The following is a 20,418-nucleotide window of genomic DNA, read 5'->3' as shown; positions in this document are numbered from 1 at the left end:
GATGATAGACAAGGGTCTTCAACCAAATTCAAATCTATTCAATATACTCTGAATGCTGATCTGAGACAAAACAAGGTGAGAAAGCAAATTGGGAGAATTGATAGCATAAAGAACAGCTGCGAATATGATGACAAGGCCTTCAACCTTGCAAAAAAATTTCAGTGAGCAATGAGCAGTGAGCAGGGCCAACTCTCAGAAAAATTGTGGAGCTCTAATGGGCAGTCCCATATCTCTTCTGAGATCCTTTTCTCCCTCCAACTTCCAGCTCTAACACTGTGTAATTCTAGGGTTCCTTCTTTCCTTCACGTTGTTTTTTTGTTCTAAGTTCCCTTCCAGCTCTGATATCCTAAAAGCAGTATTCCAGTGTCTTTTCTACTTCTGAGATTCCACAATTTCACCCCTGTGCAATGATCTGATTCAGAGAAAGGCAGCCAACCCTGTGCAAGGACCCATGGGAACACTGCTCTACCAATTACAGCTCTGGGTTTTCCAGATATTCTTTGGGAAAAACCTCTTGCTCTCACATTCCTTTCTCCCTAGATCCTTTTCTCCATTCGGAATATTTCCATTCAGATCTATGCTTCAGGGGCTTGGGGAATTGCTATGGGAAGTTTAGAGGGTAGGTAGGACAGAAGCATTTGTGGCTAGTGCAATTACTAAATAGGATGTGGCCTGAATAAGCTCCTCAGGCTCAAAAATACTAGGTCTTGACCACAAACGCTTGCTTTGCTGTTTCTTTCTAAAAGAGAATCTATGTTTCATAGCTTACCGGGTTTTATTTCCAACATGTAAAAATGGGAGGGAGGGGAGAAATATCCTTCCCAAATGTATAATGGGAATTTGTGCATATCCTTATACAAGAAACCAACTTAGAACAATCCCCTCAGATCCTGTTCCTTCAGGGATAAGGAAGGGACCCGGTGCTGCTGGTGACTGGATGGTGACTTAGGGAGGCAGTATGGGGGAGGGAGGAGGTATTTCTCTAGCTGTTGCTAAAAAAAAAAGTTAGACTGATAAACTCAGATAATAGTGTACAGTATCAGAACTGAAGATCCTTTAGAGATTATCTAATCTAAGATTTTTTTAAAAACATTGTTTAGGGCCAACAAATGTAAAAATGACTTGCTCAAAGTCACCCAGAAGACATATACAAATAATCAGTTACATTTCCTGCAACTTAACCCCTAATTTCCAAAGCAAATTGGAGAAAAGAGGGTCTTCTCTTCCCATTCCCTCCAATACTCTGGATGTTCTTCCTAAGGGATAGATTCACAGGATATTAGAACTTTAAAAGGCATTAGAGACAACTGATCTACACTAAGGGTATGCTGGTAGATGTTTAAAAAATGGTTTCCCTATTCCTCCTAAAAAATACCCATGATATTTTTTCATGTTTAATCTACACTATTATCATTTTCTTATGTCTCTCCAAATCAACAAAACAATAAATCAAGGCCAAATCTGGATCAGTTGTCAATTTCCAAGGTGTAAAATCTCACACTGGAAATTAAATAATTAGGCCCTCAATATTGATGGCTGGCTCCTGTATACCACTGGATCAGATGAGAAAAAGGAAGCTCAGAAATATTAAGTGATGATTTGTTTAACATTATATAGATAACATGTTGGAGGACAGGAGCTAAAACTTTTGCCTTCTGAATTGAGATTCAGTGTTTTCTCCATTGTACTATTTCTTTCTTTTCTTCTTCAAGATAGCTCATGGGATTCTTTAAAATGTGGATAGGCAGCTGCTTAGTTCCCTTTTCTTATACATATCCCCATGTCTATTCCCCTCTCCCCAATCCATTTCTTGTATAATCCTGAGTGTTATGAGATTATATCCCTTCTTCTCATTCATATCGCTTTCCCAGTTCTCAAGCTGAGGTGACTCTCTACCTCAAGCTGAGGTGACTCTCTACCTCAAGCTGAGGTGACTGGGAGGAGTTCCAGTGCCTCTCTATCACCGGATGGTTCCCTACATCTTTATGATTGGCTTCCCAGAAAACTAAAAATGGTGTCCAAATCATATTAACTGGGTTTAAATCTTATCTTTCCTTTTTACAAAATGGATGACTCTGGATCTTATACTTGAATTAAAAAAAAAAAAATTCAAGATAATTGAACCAGTTACACGGCATTGTTTTTTCCTGCTACAAGTTAAAAAAAACAAACAAACAACCCAAAAGATAAAAACAATAACCCAACAGATTGTATTCTGTCCTTTTCAGAACACATATGAATAATGCACTCAGTTCTGGGTATCACCATTTAGTAAGAATATTTATTGATTGATAAACTGGGGAATATCTAGAAAAAGGTAAACAGCCTTGAGTCCATGCCATACCGATCAAATAAATGAAACAGAAAAAGAAAAGATGAAGGAGAGGTGAGGGAGGCGAGAAGAACATGATAGGATAGCTTTTTTCAAGCATTTGAAGAATTATAATATGGAAAAGGGATTTGATTTGCTCTATGGGTCCCAGAGAGCTGAACCAAGAGAATGAGAAGAAGCTGCAAAGAGAAAAATGTAGGCTTGCTCTTAGGAAAGCTTTCTTTTAATTAGAGTTATCCAAAAGTGGAATGGGCTATCCTAGATAGGGAGTGGGATCCCCATCACCAGAAATCTTTAGAGACTGGATCACAACTTAGGTATGATGTAGTAAGGACTTTTTTTTCCCCAATTATGGTTTGGACTGGGTAAAATCTTGTCTCTTTCAACTTTGAAATTTGAGGAACCCAGTTTCCTCATTGGTTCAGTAAAGGGTTAACCTTTTGAATTATTTTTTTAAAATCTTTTTAATGTCATAGACCACTTTGGCAGTCTGGTGAACCTTTGGATCCTTTTTCAGAATAAAAAATTTTAAATACATAAAATAAAATAAGTAAATTGAAAAGGAAACCAATTATATTAGAGTAAGTTATTAATACAGTCAGTGGTGTAATGGATAAAAATGCTAGGCTGGAATCAGGAAGACTCATCTTTCTAAATTCAAAATCCAGCCTCAGACACTTCCTAGCTATGTGACCTTGGGTAAATCATGTAATTCAGTTTTCTCATCTGTAAAATAAGGTGGAGAAGGAAAATGCCAAACCACTCTAGTATCTTTGCCAAGAAAAGCCCAACTGAGGTCACAAAGAATTGGACATTACCAAACAACAACAACAACAAAAAAAAAAAAAAAAAAAAACCCAGATATCAAAATATTAAACAAACACACACACAAACAGAAATCAAGTTCACTCACCCCTCAAAAGTTCATAGATCTTAGCATAAGAGCTGAAAGTCTATATGAACTCTAAGATTTGTTCTAATTCTAAAACCTGTGAATTATGCCAACCTAATTCTCACACCAAAAAATGAGTTAGGTGATGGTCTGTAAGAACCTTATAGAGAAAATGAAGTCTCTATTTGTCTGAAACCTGCTTCATTGCTCTGGGCAGAGTTACTGTTTTATTCTGAAGTAGGATGCTTTAAAAGGGGCCTAAGTTCAGCTAGTGTGTGAAGCCTTACAAATTAGTCTGTCTGCCCGTGAAACTTTGACAACCTTTTTTTGACCATCAGGACCATTCTCAATTCAAACCCTTGTCTACAAAGTTAACAGGAGGGGATGGTTGCAGGTGTGTCTTTGATTTCATATTAAATACACTTTTTCAAGATGAGTTTGAAATAACAACCCCACAGATGTAAAGTTAAAAAACAACAGCAAGAAAAAACCATTAACCCAATGTTTCCTTCCTAATACTTGGTCATAATAAGGACCCCAAAGGGCCCTCTCTCCTTTCTCTTTGTTGTTGAGAGGATGTTTCCATTACAGAATACAACTGTTAGAGGACCCCTCACCTTTTGGGTCCTGGGGAAGATGTTCTGTTTGGCCTGACTCATTAACTCTTTGTGTGTCAAAGCAATATTTCATAGTGGATAAATGCTAGCCTTGAAGTCAGTAAAGTCTAGTTTTATATACTGCTTAATGAGCTGGCTGGCAACTCAAGCTCATGGATAGATCCTCAGATTCCTCATTTGTAAAATGGGGATAGTAATATCTCTAAGTACATATTTTACAGAACGATTTCACAGCTTAAAAAACATAAGTGCTTTGTAAACTTTAAAATTCTTTGTAAATGCCAATTTTTATTAGCTATATTTTGCCCATCTATAAGGTGGCCAAAATGACATTCCTAGATATTTAGTACCTTTCTAACCATGTGACCATGAAAAACCCAATTTATTTTTCAGTTTCCTCATTTTTAAGGTGGAGATAATAATTCCTGAACCTCTCACATTTGAAGAAATGCTTTGTGACAGTAAACTATCAATATATTCAAGATATTCATTGGAACTTAAAACCTTAAAAAGTTGTGATGACTCTTGTTATTAGTAACTAAAATAAAAAAAATTACCTGCATTTGTGTACATTTTATAGTTCACAAAGCATTTTCACATCCCTAACCTCATTTGTTCCCCAGAATAACCTTGTGACCAAGGCAGGACATGGATTATTATCTTCATTTTAAAGATGAATGAAACAAAGCCAGAAGTCATGATACTCTGCCCTTTTTTACTTATTTACACAGCACTTTAAGTTTTGCAATGCTCTTTACAAATTCCATTCATTCCTCTCCTGTTTTCTCCTGTCCTCTCCTATCTTGTCCTGTCCTCTCACAGTTCTCTTGTCAGACAAGTTCAGATTAAATGATCCCAATGGTCTTTCCAAGTTCTGATTGAAAGAACTCTTTCTTCTGGACCATTTTATGGATCATTCCATCCAATTCACTTTCTCATTCATATCATTTCTTAATTGAACACCCACTAAGCTGAACATGCTGAAAGGGCAAAAGCAAGAAATATCCTCTAATCCCATTTATTACCCCTTTGTTGACTTCCTAGATTAAAATTCCCTTCCTTGGCTACAACATCTCCCTTTAGGAACTCCCCTCCTTGAGGGCCCATTGGCTTTTCCATTTGCTTCCTTGGAGGCTGATATGTAATAAATTTTAAATACATGCTTTTTCAAATTCATTGATCCTCAAAAGAGTTAGAGAGACACTGTAGAGCTTTCCCCAGGCATTTTACATTACTGTGACCAGGTGTCTTATCTGAAGGCCCTTAGTAGGTGGTGCTAGAAACTCATGTTTCTTGCATATTTTCACAAATGTATATATATATATATATTGAAAAGCCTTTCTTCCCCTTAAATTGTAAGATTTAGGGCTGGAAAGAATTAGAGAGGGCAATTTAATCATCCCCCATTTTACAGATGAAGAAACATACTTAGAAGTTAGGTGACTTGTTCCTACTCACACAGACTTATTAGGTAAATATATACGATTACCCAGGACACTTACTGGGTGACTCTGGGCAAGTCACTTAACTTGTTTGCCTTAATCTATCCAAGAAGGAAATGGCAAATACTCCGATATCTTTGCCAAGAAAACCCCATGGACAGTATTGGTGTACTACATTGCACAGAATCACTCAGAGTTGGACACAACTGAACAAAAACAAAATTATTATTAAAACCTTCTGTCATTCCCACCTCCAAAAACCTTATGGTATCTACCCCCTTCTCTCCACTCAGACTCCACTTTCTGTAGCTCAGGTCTATTTTTCATCTCTGACCTAGACTTCTGCAAATAGCCTCTTATTGACTATCCTGATCCAATCCATCCTCCACTCAGATGCCAAATTGACTCTTCTAAAGCACAAATGTGACCTTCCCTGTTCCATAAATTTCAGTGGATTTGTTACATTCAGGATCCATGTTTTTAGCATTTAAACCTCATCACAATCTGACCCCAGGCTAACTGACTAATTGTACTCTAGACAGACTGGCCCTCTTATGGTTCCTCATATTTGGCATTCCATTTCTTGCCTGTCTTTCTAGTGGTTGTACCTAAGGCCCAGAAGGGACTCCCTTCTCACCTCCATCACCCAGTATCTACCCTTTTCTTAAGGTTCAGTTTAAGGACCACCTTCTCCAACATGAGGTTTTTCTTTCCTAATCCTAACAGCTACTAGTGTCTTCCTTTTCTACCCCTATCTCCTCCACTTCCCCATCTGGGACCTATATATATTTTAATTAAAGCTTTTTATTTTCAAAACATATGCATGGATAATTTTTCAACATTAATCCTTGCAAAACCTTCTGTTCCAATTTCCCCTCCCTTCCCCACCTCCTCCCCTAGATGCCAATTAATCCAATATATATGTTAAATATGGTAGAAATATATGTTAAATCCAATATATACATACATATTTATACAATTATCTTGTTGCACATGAAAAATCTGGTAAAAAAAATGAGAAAAAAAAATAAAATGCAATCAAACAACAACAAAAAGAGTGAAAATGCTATGTTGTGAACCATACTCAATTCTCCCAGGCCTCTCTCTGGGTGTAGATGGCTCTCTTCATCACAAGATCATTGGAACTGGTCTGAATCATTTCATTGTAGAAGAAAACCACTTGGACCTATTTTATAGAAAACTGTTCTTACAATCTACCTGCTGCCTTTATGTCCCCAGTCATGACACAATGAAGACACTGAATAAGATTAATTAATTCAATTTTTACTAAACTGAATAATCAATTAATAGATTGAATGATTGAAGGGATCTAGGGATGAAGAAGCAGCCCATTAAGGCAGAAGGAACATTTATCATGGAGTTATAGATTCACATTTTGGCTCTGATTCTTACTAGTTTGAGACAAGTTTATCCTCCTTGAGCCTCAGTAATCTAATCTACAAAATACTATGTGTAGGGAGTAGAGAGGAGGAGGAGGAGCATTGTGGGGGGTGGGAAGGGAAGGAAGGTTATGAGTAGATTAAAGTTGATCTCTAAGGGGAAGGAAGTGTGATGCCATAGTTAGAATGCTGACCCCAGAATCAAGAAGGTCTAACTCTGATGCTTGTTTACCAGCTACCTGACAGAAGGCAAATCTTTAAAGAAGCTTCAGTTTCTTTGTAAAATGGGACTAAGAACACGCATAATATCTAATTTCATAAGGTTGTCGAGAGGTTCAAATGAGAGAATTGGTCTAAAGAGTTGAGTGGTACACTGGAGAGAGTGCTGAGCTTGGTGTCAAGAAGACAGAAGTTCTAGCTGTATGATTCTGAGGCAAGTCATTTAATGTTTTTATGCCTCAGTTTCCTCAACTGTAAAATGGAGATAATAATAGCACCTAACTCTTCAGGTTGTTGTGAAGATCAGATAAGGTATTTGTTTTTTTTTTCTGGATAATTTAATAATTTTATTAATAAAGCTGTTATTAATAACAGAAGTCAGTGACACTCCTGAAGAATTCCAACTTCTTATGGTAGTGGACTCAGTATATGTCCTTGGAAAAGCAGGTGTTCCTGATGTTGGCAATCAATTCTGATTGGTTAACAATTGATAAGAGAAGGAATATTACAATGAGAGATGGAATTACAATAAGAGTCTTGAGTTACCTGTCACTGAGAACCCAAATCTAGGCAAAGAGACATCAGTTTTTTCCTATCACCTATATGACCAAAGGGAAAATACACATTTTCCCACTCCTGTCAGAGTAAACAAGATGAGCAGGAATTCATCTTAAATGAGGCATTTGTAAAGTACTTAGCACAGTGCTGGGAACATAGCAGGTGCTTAATGAAATGTTCCTTCCTTCCTTAAGTACTTTAAACATTTTAAAGTACTTTTTAGATCCCTGTGCCTCAGTTTCTTCCATAAAATAAAAGGATTGGGCTAGTAACATGTACAGATATGCTAAATGTTCCTTTTTCCACCCAGAATGAATCACAGGCCTTCCAGCTTAGATCTTGAAAGGAGATCTTAAGGGACGTCTAGTCCAACTCTCACATTTTACAGATGAGCAAACTGAAGCCCGAAGTTAAATGTCCTGCCTAAAGTGACAGACAGTAAGTTGCAGAACTAATTCAAACGCAGACTACAAATCCAAATCTTTCTACAAACCCAGCCTGTAAAGCACACTCACTATTTGTTTCCTGCCTGTGCTTGTCACTAACAGTCTATTTATTCAGACAAGAATCATGCTTCAGGAAGCAGAGGCTGCTGATTGAGATCTCTTGAGCAGTTAGGTCGACCACCAATGTCAGATTTGATTGGCTTTCAATTTCCCAATAGGTCTCCTAATCTTTCATTATATTTCAAGGGCTGAGTAGCTGTTCCCAGTTTCCTTGGTTTTACTTTTCTCTACTAAGCACAAAATTCCACTAACTCTTTCTGGTTAACTATTCAGAAACTCATTTTTCATTTAGGGAGAAAAGCCTCACTATTCCCTAACAAACGTCACTTGGGGTTAACATTTCTGACCTTTCCTTCTAATACATTCATATACATGAATGTATTTTGAGATCACACTGCTAGGAGTAAACATCAAGCTATTAAGTAAGAAAGAAAAACCCCACGTATAACAAAATATTTTAGCACAACTTTTTTTGGTAGGAAATAATCAGAAAGAAAGAAGATTCTAATCCACTGGAAAAAGGCAAAAGAATTGTGATGAAGTATTACTGCATCATAAAAATAAAAGTAAGGATTAGTGGGAAGACACAGAGTGCAAAGTGAGAAATACAAAATGAAAATTCACAATGACTACAATAATATAAGTCGAAAGAACAGTAATAACAGCAATAAAAATACTAAATGCTGTGTAGTTACAGTAAGGACCACGTTTGATTATGAAAATAGAGACACAAGAATGCAGCTTTCTCTTTTTATTCATGGATGGGGAATAATGCATATAATGTCAAATGTTGGTCAGTTTTGCTAAATTATTTTTTCCTTTTCTTTTTTATTCTTTTATAAGGTATTTTAATAAATTTACTCTTTTGTAAGTTATAAGGGATAATAACTCTTTGAGTTAAGGAAAAGGAAAGGATATATGAAAGGTGTTATCAAATGAAGGTAATGTCAAAATAAAAGATATGAACAATTTTAAAAAGTTTTTGCCAAGATTTCAAGTCTACGCCCTTTGAGGTGAAAAAGGAACTCAGCTAAGAAGGCAAAGGAGCAACAGACATAGGCAGACTGCCTTTCAGAACTATACTTTGGAGAGGAAGAGGCCACTAATTTTTTTAAATAATGTCTCCTGACAGGTGAATTACTCTGGGTTGAAAGAGGGGTAGGGTGTAGATCAGATTTCAAATGAAGCTTGAAAGCAAGGAGAAACCAAATAAATGTGAATAAAGAAGATTTGGGCTAGCACAAAGTACTAGAATGTGGAAGAGGAATACTTTGGATTCTGGTTTTAGGGAGTGAGCCGGTAGAAAATAGATTGAAGCTACAAGAAGGCAAATTTCATCTCAGTATGTGGTAAACTCTGGCTCACAATATAAGAGTTGTCAAAAAATGAAACTGATTTGTCTTATAAAATAGTGAATTCTCTGTCACTACACATACCTAAGCAGAGGTTGGATGCCTTCTTATTGGGGAAGTTGTAAACAAAATTTCTTTATCAGGTTATCAGACTAGCTGACCACTACTAAGGAGCCTTTAATTCTGAGATTCTATGTCCAATGTATTTGGTAATATTATGTAATGGATAGAAAGCTGGTCTTGGAGTTAAAAAGTTATTAGTTTAAATCCTAACTTCTGATACTAGCTGTGTCTTGGGCAAATCTTATAATAGCTTTAAGCCTTAGACAGACAGGTAGAAATCACTGAAAAGTTCATTAATTAAAGTCTAATCCACCTAAATTATCCAATAGTGGAAGGTTTGTAATAAGTTGCTAAAAGTACGACATAGTTTTTAAGAAGGAAGGAAGAGATGATCACAGGGTGGCTTCATGGAGATGATAGATTTGAACTAGACTTTGAAGAGTAGGAAAGATTTGTCTTATAAGACAGAATCAGAAGCCAGGCCTCCCAATTACCAGGGAGGCATTCTTTCAAGCAAGTCTATATACAAATAGACAAGTGTTAATTTTGGTCAGTCTTTTTCTGTATCTATTTATATCTGATCCTATCTTATAAGACAAAACAGTTCCTTTTTTTGGACAATTCTTATGTTGTTAGTGAGAGTTTACCACATGCTGAGATGAAATTTGCCTTCCTGTAGCTTCAATTCATTCTCTTCCCGACTCACTACCTAAAGCCAAAACGCGAAGTATTCCTCTTCCACAATCTAGTACTTTGTGCTATCCCCCTCTCCTAAGACTTTTTTATCCACACTTGTTTAGCTTCTTGCTTTTAAGCATCACTTGAAATCTGATCTACACTCTGCCCCTGCTCTAATCCAGAGTAAGTCACCTATCAGAAGACATTATTTGAAAGAATCAATAGTCTCTTCTCTACAAAGTATAGCTCTGAAAAAATCTGTTAATTAGCTGTGATCTCTCTGGGTCTCACTTTCCTCATCTGTAATATAAGGCAATTGGCTTAGATCAGCAGTTCTTAACCATTTTTGTCTCACAGACCCCCTTTTGGCAGTATGGTGAAACCTATGACTCCCTTCTCAGAATAATGTTCTTAAATACATAATAAAATATGTAGTATTACAAAGAAAACCAATTATACTGAAATCTACTAATTAAAATAAAAATGCAGAAACCCCAAGAATTCCTTATTTCGATGATCTCTAAAGTCTCTTCCAACTCTAGTGTATTATGTTTTAAGGTTCCTTCTAATCCTAAAACCTTTGAGTCTAGAATTCTCTGAACTGAAAGGAAAACTGAAGAGTAGAAACAGTTGAATTATGTCTTCTTCCTCTTTCCAAGAAAAGGTAAGAGAAAAATGAGAAATAAAATTAGCCTGGGTGATTCTGAAAATATTGGGAAATAAATATACTTATCTACCGTAAAGAGTTTTAAGTAAACTCTTTCCCTTCTCTTTTTGACCTCTATTCTTTTCTTCCTCCACCATACCTTGCTTTAACGTATTTAGTGCTCTACCCAGTCTTGCCCTCATCAGTCCCCGTCTCTGTCCTCTCAAAATTTACTTGGTCTATGCCCTATTCCTTTAAGGCCCTGCACAGAATCATAATATCCAGATCCGAGGGTGAGACTTCCCTTTGCACTCTGCCCCAGTCAATCACATCTGCAGCATTGTGCTCAGTTCTGAGTGCTTTGGTTTAAAAAAAGACATTCACAATTAGAATATCCAAAAGAAAGAGAGACCAGGAGGGAAAGAAGACTTGAAACCTTCTTATATGAGGAATAGTAAAAAAAAAAAAAAAAAATGAGATTTGTTTTCCTGGGTCCTAGAGGACAGATCCATAGGAAAGCAAATCTGATTTCCAAATAAGGAATATCTCCATCATTAAAAGTGCTAAAAGTGAAAGGATTGCCTCAGGAATCAATGAATGACCTCCATGGTTGGAGATATTCAAGCAAAGACTGAATGACCTCTTATTGGAGATGGAGAAAAGATTCATGATTTGGGTAGAAACAGCATGTAAAGAACCTCTAAAATCTTTTCCCATTCTAGTACTCTATGGTCCAAGAGGCTAAGCTTACTTGTTAAGGTGATAATAGCAGTCAGTATGTTAATAAATCATCTTTGGTGGGCAACAATATGTATGTTTCAATGTAGTCTTTAAAGAGACTGTGCCTCCTTTCAAAAGATAACTCCAAGATTGGGAATTCCAAATATTGCAGGACAAAGTTGGGGTGGGGCAACATTTTATGGTAGATATGTCTTTAAGTGTTCCTCTAATTATAGTATATGAATGGTTACATAATTTGATTGGACGGGGGACTATCCCACAGTCAAGTCCAATTTAAGATACTGTTGTACTTTTATCCATCTGAAACCGCCAAAGATTCTCATCCACCCCCTTCCCTCAAATTTTCATCTTCCATACTGAATTATGGATATATTAGACTATAATGTACCATCCAAGTTCTCTGTGTCCAATCCATTCTTCCTTATGAATAAGCGGCTTACCCAAGGTCACACAATGGGTGACAAATGTGGGACAAGCACTTCTAATTCCAGGCCACTATTTTTCTCCACTGTTTAAATTCAGCAAGACTGAATGAGAACAGAACTAAACATGACCAGCTCACACGATGAGACATGGTCAAAACATGGTGGGGATCTTAGAGTCAAGCACACTCAAATCCCACAGCTCTGAACCTTGTGGTGTTAGTGATAGAATCACAGAATCTCCAAATTGGAAGAGAACTCATTCATTTCTATGCAGAAATCCCGCTACAAAATTTCAGAATAGTGGTTATCTAACCTTCATATGAAGACTTCCACATGATGCAGTTCTCACTATTTATTGGGGTACCATATTTCAATTTAAGATAATTTCAATTGTTAGGAAGATTTTCCTACTACTTCACAGAAATCTGAAGGTTTATGGTAGAATGGAAAGAGTATGGGATTTAGAGGAAGGAAACCTGCTTTCAAATTTTGACTCTGTAAGTTATTTTATTCTGTCTCAATTTCTTTATCTGTAAAGGGAGTTGGCATATTTGATTACAATAGTACTTTCTTCTCTCAAAATATCACAACACACACATAATTTATTTTTTCTGAACCTATGATTTCATTAGTGTAGGGAATTCTAAGTGAGGAGACTGTTTCCCTATAGTTTCAGATCAACTATTATGTACCTTGTCTTGAACAATATCTCATACCATGTAACATACTAAATTTCAGAAGGACATGCTACCTAAATTCATAAAAGATTATATCACAAAATAAAAGGATAGAAGAGATATTTTTTCACAACTATAGATGAGAAAGGAGCTCTTGACCAAACAAGGGATAGAAAAGATCAGAGAAGAAAAAATGGGCAATTATTACATAAAACTGAAAAGCTTTTTGCACACACAAAAATCAATAAAATGAAAATGAAAGGAAACCAGGTAACTGGGGAAGCAAACCTCTCTGATTTTCACAATATATCATGAATTAATACATAATAATATATAAGCCTAAGCTCACTTATTTATCTAGTCAGCAGCTAAAATATATGAACAAGCAGTTCTCAAAATAAAAAAGGCAAGCTACCAACAATCAAATGGAAAAATGCTACCAATTGCTAATAATGAGTGAAGAGCAAATGAAAAGGACTCTGTGGTTCCACTAACACCCATCAGACTGTCACTGAGAAAAGAGGAAAAAGACAATTGTTGGTGCAGCTGTGCGAGGGCAGGCTCTATAATGTACAGTGTTGTTAAGGGAGCTTCAAATTAATCTGACCATTCTGGAAAGTTTGGCTTGGTAGAACCAGTTTGGCTTATCCCAGCCCAAGAACTTCATTCTTTTCTTCAAGAGCTGCAAATGGATACTCCAGTCCAACAAAGGGCCCTTTAGTACAGTAAGCAGAATGATTTTGAAAAGTGCAGTCCTTTTGGCCAGTGCTCTGTGTTTCCTCTGCACTTGGCCCAGTCAAAATCCTGAGGTTTGGCATACCTCCTGTGTGCAGTCATCCTCCCTGGGGCCAAGCAGGCTGGGGATGGATTGGCAGGGCAAACTCCACTCAGACACTGGTTATTCTACGTTAGCGCCGTCAGCCTGCCAGCAATTAACCACTTAGGCCCCAAGGCCAGATGTCACCCTCCCTAACCTTCCCTAGGGCAAAGGATCCAAGAACCTTTTCACTCCCAGCTCCTCCTCCTCCTCCTCAAGCTAGAGATAAGGATTTCAATTTCCCAGGGGAGAGAAGTTTCGGGTGGAGATATGGGAAGGGTGGGAGGGGAAAGGGGAATATAGCCCCTGAGGCTAGTTAGATAAAATAGAGATGCACAAAAATTGGGTTTTTTTGGGGGGTGGGAGGTGGGATGGAGAGTTGGAGGGCAAGAAAGGCTTGAATGTCAGGTTTCCCTTTCTAGTTAAAAAAACTTTATTAATATCATGGGATGGATCATAGTTTTAGAAATGGAAAGAATTTAGAAGTTAGCTAGTGCAATCCCTTCGTTTTACAGGTGAGGTACTAGTACTGCAATCCAGAAAATTTGAGTCAATTGTCTAAGGTAACAGAGGGAATTAAGTAGCAAAACTAGGATCCGAATCTCCAAATCCTGCACACTGTTTTGGATTCCAGTATGTCAAGTGGAGACGAGGAAGGAAAGCGCCAGAGGTAACATTCTGAGGCCAGGTTTTTTTTTCCCTTTGTGCTACCTGTGTGACTTTGGGTAGGTCACTTCCTCCCTCAGGCCCTCAATTTCCTCTTTTGCAAAAAGAATGGGTTTAATTTCCTAATAAAGAAGTGATGGACTCAGGGTGCAGAAAATGATAAGGTTTTTAGCATAGGGCCAGCGCTATGCAAGCTTGCATATTTGTTACAAGGGTTTCTCTCTTTTTCCCTCAGTGGGGATGGGTGAGAGAAAATAGGTTTTTGGTATTTGAATAAAATTAATTTAATTTTAAGAAGGCAAAATGAAGGAGTTAGATGGAAAAGACTATCTCTTATAATAAGGTCTTTTTCAGCTCTTAACGCTTTCGGGCTCCCTTCTCCTCCCCTTACTGAGCACAGAGAAGGCAACAAACTTCCATAGTTCGCTTTGCTCTAACTATAGTCCTTCAGGGAAACTGAGTCCGCCTCCACACTAGGGATCCCCGGATCAGGACCAAAAGGAATTTTCACCGGGCAGACGTAGAAGGAGGAGGTTCAGGGGCCTCCCGGGCTGAGCAGTTCAGCCCACGTAGGCACCTAGACCGCCCTGATCTGTTCATTCTCCGCCTCCCCTTGTTCTGAAGTCTGACAATTAACAAACACCTTGGGCTGCGCCTCTTGGGGGAGGGAGGCATTTCTAGTTGGGGAACCCGTGTCAAAGTCTATCCAAAACCTGCATAACCTTCCCCAGACTGTTATGGCAAACATGGACAGGTTACGCGCTGATCTTTTCACTTAGGCGTGTTTCTAGGAAGACTATGAAACGGACCCTAGAGCTCCCGGGGAGCCCTTAGCGCTCTGAGTCACCTGGGATCCCCTAATTTCCCCCTATTTCCCTCCATTCTTCCAATCCTCATTTTGCGGGAGAGGGATAAGCTGGGAAACCCAAGGACTCACTCGCGAGTGACTCGGGACGCTTTGAAAATAAGTCCTCCGTCAGCGTTGGGGATCCCATTTTCCCCAAACCCAAGTCTTTTCCTCACCAGCCCAACAATGCCCACCCTCCAGACCTCCAGATGGCTATCTCGGCGGTTGCAAACCCACAGGGGAACCCAGGGCATTCCATAGGGCACTTAGCCAGTAATCGTGCCTGCAAGATGCCCAGTGACGTCCTTCTCCGGGCGTCCCTCCACCCAACAAGCGCGAGCCTCCACCCAACCTCCTTGAGGAGGCTGTCTCCAAGAACCTGTGAAAGAGCCCTTTGTTGCAAAAGGCCAGAGGGCGAAGACTACTCCCCCAGTCCCCCTCCCGTTCCTTTCCTAGTGAGAGTTTGCAAAGGCTTACCCCGGGTGGTCCCCGACTCCTCGGTCCCCCGCCGGTTTCATCATCCCTGCCAAGTCACTGGGGGCAGCTCAAACTTCAGAAGGACTTTCCGAATCCCGCCTGCAGGCAACGGCCCCTAGGCTTCCCCAGAAAAGGGGTCCGCATCCTTCTCCCCCTTCCTCCCCGCACCCTCCCCCTTTTTCTCCTTTTCAGGGAGGGCCCAAGCTTCACTCTCTGGACACGTCCTTCTCGGTTTCCTCCGCCCAGTCCCGGGGCCCAAGCAGCCCGAGGGCAGACCTGCGAAGTGGGGAAGAGCCTTTGAGACCTGCCTTTTCAGTCTCAGTTATTTCTACTTCCTGTATTGAAGTGAGCGGGGGATTTCAGGAAGAGGCTGTCCCTTGCTGGTCAAATTTTGAGTTGGTTTTTTTGGTCAAAAGTCGTTTTGAGGCATTCATGCCTTCCAGCTCCGGGGACCTGAGGGTCCCAGGCCCATGAAAGGCAGAAGTGGGGAACTGGGTCCCAGGGACCTAGGAAGGAACCGGCTCATAGAGAAGCTGCAGGTACTGAGAGCAGTACTCAATGTTCTGGGAGGACATTCTGAGGCTGCTCCAGGCCACTTAGAAAGAGCCGGTTCATTCCTACAGCCTGGATCTGTCTGTATTCCTACAGGCTAACTGGAACCAGCTGGAGTCAGCAGACTTTGCCTTGATTAGGGTAAGGCGGGGTGTTTTGAGGACAGACTTTCTTCACTGACTCCTTCAATCCTAAAACTCAGCCTCCCCAGGAGACCCAGAATTTCAGTGTTGCAGTCTCTAGTAAGGAGACTGTGCCTTTCTACACTTGGATCAGTGCACTTTATAAATGTGCCTTACTGTCATCGTCATAGAACCTTGGAGGTGGAAAAAAAGCCAGAGACCATTTGTCAAATCTCCTACCAAGGGGCATTGCAACATTACCAGTGAACGGTTATCCAGCTTCTGCTTGAATGTTTCCAATAATAGGAACTCACTATCTTCTGACACCTATTCCCAGTGACTCTTAGACCAAAGTCTGTTTCATCTTTACTAAATTCAGCGTTCACCAATAGCAACACCAGTTGCATCACAGTGCTGAAAAAATGCTCCGGTCCCGATTTAAAATAGCTTTACTTCAGCATGCTTAGAAGTCATTCATCTGTAGCAAACCAAGCAATCTCAGATCTCGTGGAATCAGAGGAAATCTTTTGGAGCGTCTCTTTTGATATCAGAAAGATTTCCCCACATATACCAAGTTATATCGTCTACACAGATTATATTAGAAGGAAGCTGCCTTGCTTCCACAATGACTCACTGCCCATCTCCTGAAATGGAAGAAATCATCACCTCTGAGAGACTATTGTGGAAGGGCTCTATAATTTCAATCAAAGAACTTGGATTTGCATCTAAGCTCTGATGTGCTGAGTGGCACTGGGCAACAACTTTTCTGAAACTATTTTCCTTGCTGTTTCTCAAACATAAAGTTTTCACAGGCTAAGCCCCCATTCCTGGAACTCTCTTCTTCCTTATCTCCACCTCCTAGATTTCCTGGCTACCTTCAAGATCCAGCTACTGTCCTATTTTCTACAAGAAGTCTTTCTCCCTAATCTCAGTGCCTTCCTTCTGAGATTATTTCCAATTTACCCAATATCTTGTTTGTACATACTTGTTTGCATTTCAGACTGGGAATTCTTTGAGAGCAGAATTTGTTATTGTTATTATTGTTTATATGTTTTGTTTTGGTTTTGCCCCTTCTTGTATATTCAGAACCCAACACAGCTGGCACAAAATAAGCTTTTAATAAATGTGAATTGAGTAGATTAGTCAACTAGGTGACTATGTGGAAATAGTGCTAGGCCTGGAATAATGAAGACCTGAGTTGAAATCCAGTTCCAGACACGTACTAACTGTGTGACCCTGGGCAAGTCATTTAACCCTCTTGCCTCAGTTTCCTCACCTGTAAAATGACAGAGAGAAGGATTTTTGCCAAAAAAATTTTAAATGGGGGGACAAAGAGTCAGTCACAACAAATTGCATCAATGATTTCATTTGATATTATATAGTAAAACCCTGGACTTCCATACACAGAGCTAAGAGTAGAAGAAGTGGATTGTAACAGAGAAAAGGCACCTACAGCTTGACTAGATCAAATCTACTGGCTAGAGACTGAGAAATAATCATAGGATTTACACCCAACAAGAGAGATTTTTTATTTCTAACCTAGCCTTCTTATTTTTTTTAGAGAAACTAAATTGAAAGCAGTAGTTGCCCCGGGACAGATAAGTATTAAATAGCAAACCCAGTTTATCTGACTCCAAAATCAGTTATCTTTACATTAATACAATGTTTCTTCTCTTCCAAGTATTGTTTCCAATTTGCAATTCAATTCTCAACCAGCATTTATTAAGCATCTACTAGTACTAAGCATTGGGGATCTAGATATCTTCAAAAAACTTATTTTATTGAGGGCTCAATTTCCAGGGGCTCACGTAACTTCAAGAGTGGGGAGTAGGGAATCAGATTAAGTTTCCTCTAGGAGGTAGCCCTTGAACTGATTCTTGTGGGATTTAGGGGTTCCAAAAGAGTGATTTGAACTGAGGAGGACCTTATTTTAGCTATGTGATCCTGGGCAAATCTCAAAAGCAAAACAAAACAGATCTAGGATATTTACTATCTAGGTGTTTACTACCTGGATAATCTTAGCTTAAATTTCCTGATCCTTAATTTTTTCAACTGTAAATTGAGGCCATTGTAGAATGGCCTTTGAGGTCACTTTCTGCTCTGGCAATGTAACCAATAAGTCTTCCAGTGAAATGGACTCTATGGAAAATTTATAGGAAACAGAACAGGTTGAAAAGGTAAGGTTGAGTTTTGATTTACACAGAAGTATTAAACAAGAGAGCCCTATGTGGCCTGTGATATTCTGGCAGCAGAACCAGATTAACATGATAAATATTTTAAGAAATAAATGAAAATATAGTAAAACATAAATAATGCTAATTTGTGGTTTTCTGAGTTAATGTGTAGGGCTTCTTATGTAGGGTTTAGTGACCCCTGTTTCTATTGAAGTTTGACATAACTAGACTACAGTCAGAGGAAGTACCACATTGAGGGGGAGCACAGAGACATTGAACTATCATTATTGTTATTGTTAATATTATTCTTTCTTTTACTGTCACTGTCGTTCACAGTAAGACTAGGATGTGATGCATTCTGGGTGCAGTTGAAAAAGAACTTCTGTTTTGGCCCTTAGCAGGGGTAACCCAGTGAGACTTCATCGAAAGCTGCAGTTCTGCAGGAACTAAAAGAAAAGCTGAAATTAAAGGAGGGAAACTTGTTAGGTGTAGAATATGCATTAATCAACTTAGAATAAGTGGGAAGCTTGAAGAGGCCAGGGAAACAAAAAACTTGATTCCAGAGACTTTGAGATTCCCAAAGATTTATGGAAGGAGGTAAGTAAGGTAACTTACTGGGAGAGAGAGTTTATAAATCCTGCAGGATTATGGAAAAGAAGTAAGAAGACCACATTAAATGAATTTAACATATGAAAAGAGTTGAGCATTTACAAATTCATTACTATTAAATAATAACAAATAAAGGGGCAACTAAATGATAAAATGGATAGAATGCCAAATCTAGAAGTCAGGAAACTCTTCTTCCTGAGTTAAAATCTGACCTCAGATTCTTCCTAGCGGTGTGACCCGGGCCAGGCAAGTCACTTAATCTGTTTGCCTCAATTTCTTCAGCTGTAAAATGAAAAGGAGAAGGAAATGGCAAACTACTTCATTATCTTTGCTAATGATGAGGTGTTCAGTGTTGGGAGTAGCTAGCAGAGGAACTGATAAAAATTAATCCCTGAGGCAGGCAGGGAGAAGGCACTGATAGAGATCAGTTTAGCTCTGTGGTCCCACCCTCTGGGGAAGTCATCCAGTCAGAAATCTAAGTTATGACAAACTCCTGGAACCCACCCTCCATAGGCATCTTGGGCAGCCTCACCTTGCCATGATCTGTCAGAAATCCCAGTCATGTTCCCAAGGTTAAATTTTCCCTATAAAATCTATATATGCGCCAACCTATGGCTGCTGTCTTCCTTTGGGACAGTCCACCATTGGCACTCTGCTTCAAGGTATCTTTCCCTTTATTTTTTCCCCGTGCCATGTGGTATCTTTTCTAACTCCAGTTTGCTCCTGAACCCACTTCTCCTCACAGCTAGGATTCCAAGTCCTTTTCAGAATTTAGCTAAGTCAGCTAAGGGCTTTCCCCAACCTCATAGGGTGCTCCCTTTCTACTGGGTAATTGTGAGTTCCACTGAGGAATTTGTCTTTCATATGCTCTCTCATGCTATTTCATATTTACCATTCCTGGTGCCTGTTATATCCCTTCATTTTGTCTGTAACTCCTTCCCCTGAATAAATTTATCTTTTGCCAAAGAGAATGCATTGTGAATTCTTCACCCCAACTTTTGGTGCCTACCATCATCTGGTGTCTATACCATTACATCATTAAGAAAACCCTAAATGGGGTCACAAAGAGTCAGCCATGACTGAAAATGACTGAATATTAACAAAGAATATTTGCTATTTCTAGCATTTTAAACAAATTTATATAAACTTTTCAGGTTTATAAAACATTTTTTATAAATGTTTCATTTTATCTCACAACAATTTTGTCACAACAATCCTTATCATTGTTGGTGACTATTACCATCCTTATTTTATAAAATAAAGATAAAGAAACTGAGTCAGGCAGTGGTAAAATGACTTGCTCAGGATCACTAGTTAGTTTCTGAGGTCACTTTTAAATTCAAGTTTTTCTGAGTCCAGGCCTGGGACTCTATCCATTGCTTGTGGATGTGACAAACTAAGGATATGGGGGAGTCAAAGAGAAATAAGGATTCTATAATCCTAACCCAAAGATCCTTCTACCTGAAAGAGCTTTTAGCATTCCAGCTGAAAAATAAAAATAAAATAAATCATTCAAATACTTTAGATCCCAGCTTCTTAAACTGGGAGGTCATAACCCCATGTGAGAGCTTGTAACTGAATGTGTGGTTTGCAAAATTATGATTTA

General features: G+C 38.9%; 1 protein-coding gene across 1 annotated transcript in view; it reads right to left on the bottom strand.

Moving 5' to 3' along the window:
* The window catches only part of RIN3 (Ras and Rab interactor 3), a 156,018-nt gene extending 139,332 nt beyond the window's left edge, over positions 1-16,686 (bottom strand). The window contains 1 exon segment of the mRNA XM_051977350.1: positions 15,356-16,686. Within this exon segment, the coding sequence (XP_051833310.1) occupies positions 15,356-15,399 (44 nt within the window). The 5' untranslated portion in view covers positions 15,400-16,686.
* Positions 16,687-20,418: the final 3,732 nt, after the last annotated feature.

Source organism: Antechinus flavipes, chromosome 2 (genome assembly GCF_016432865.1).
Source record: "Antechinus flavipes isolate AdamAnt ecotype Samford, QLD, Australia chromosome 2, AdamAnt_v2, whole genome shotgun sequence".
Taxonomy (NCBI): domain Eukaryota; kingdom Metazoa; phylum Chordata; class Mammalia; order Dasyuromorphia; family Dasyuridae; genus Antechinus; species Antechinus flavipes.
The sequence above is the reverse complement of the archived record's forward strand: the minus strand, read 5'-3'. Positions and strand labels throughout refer to the sequence as shown.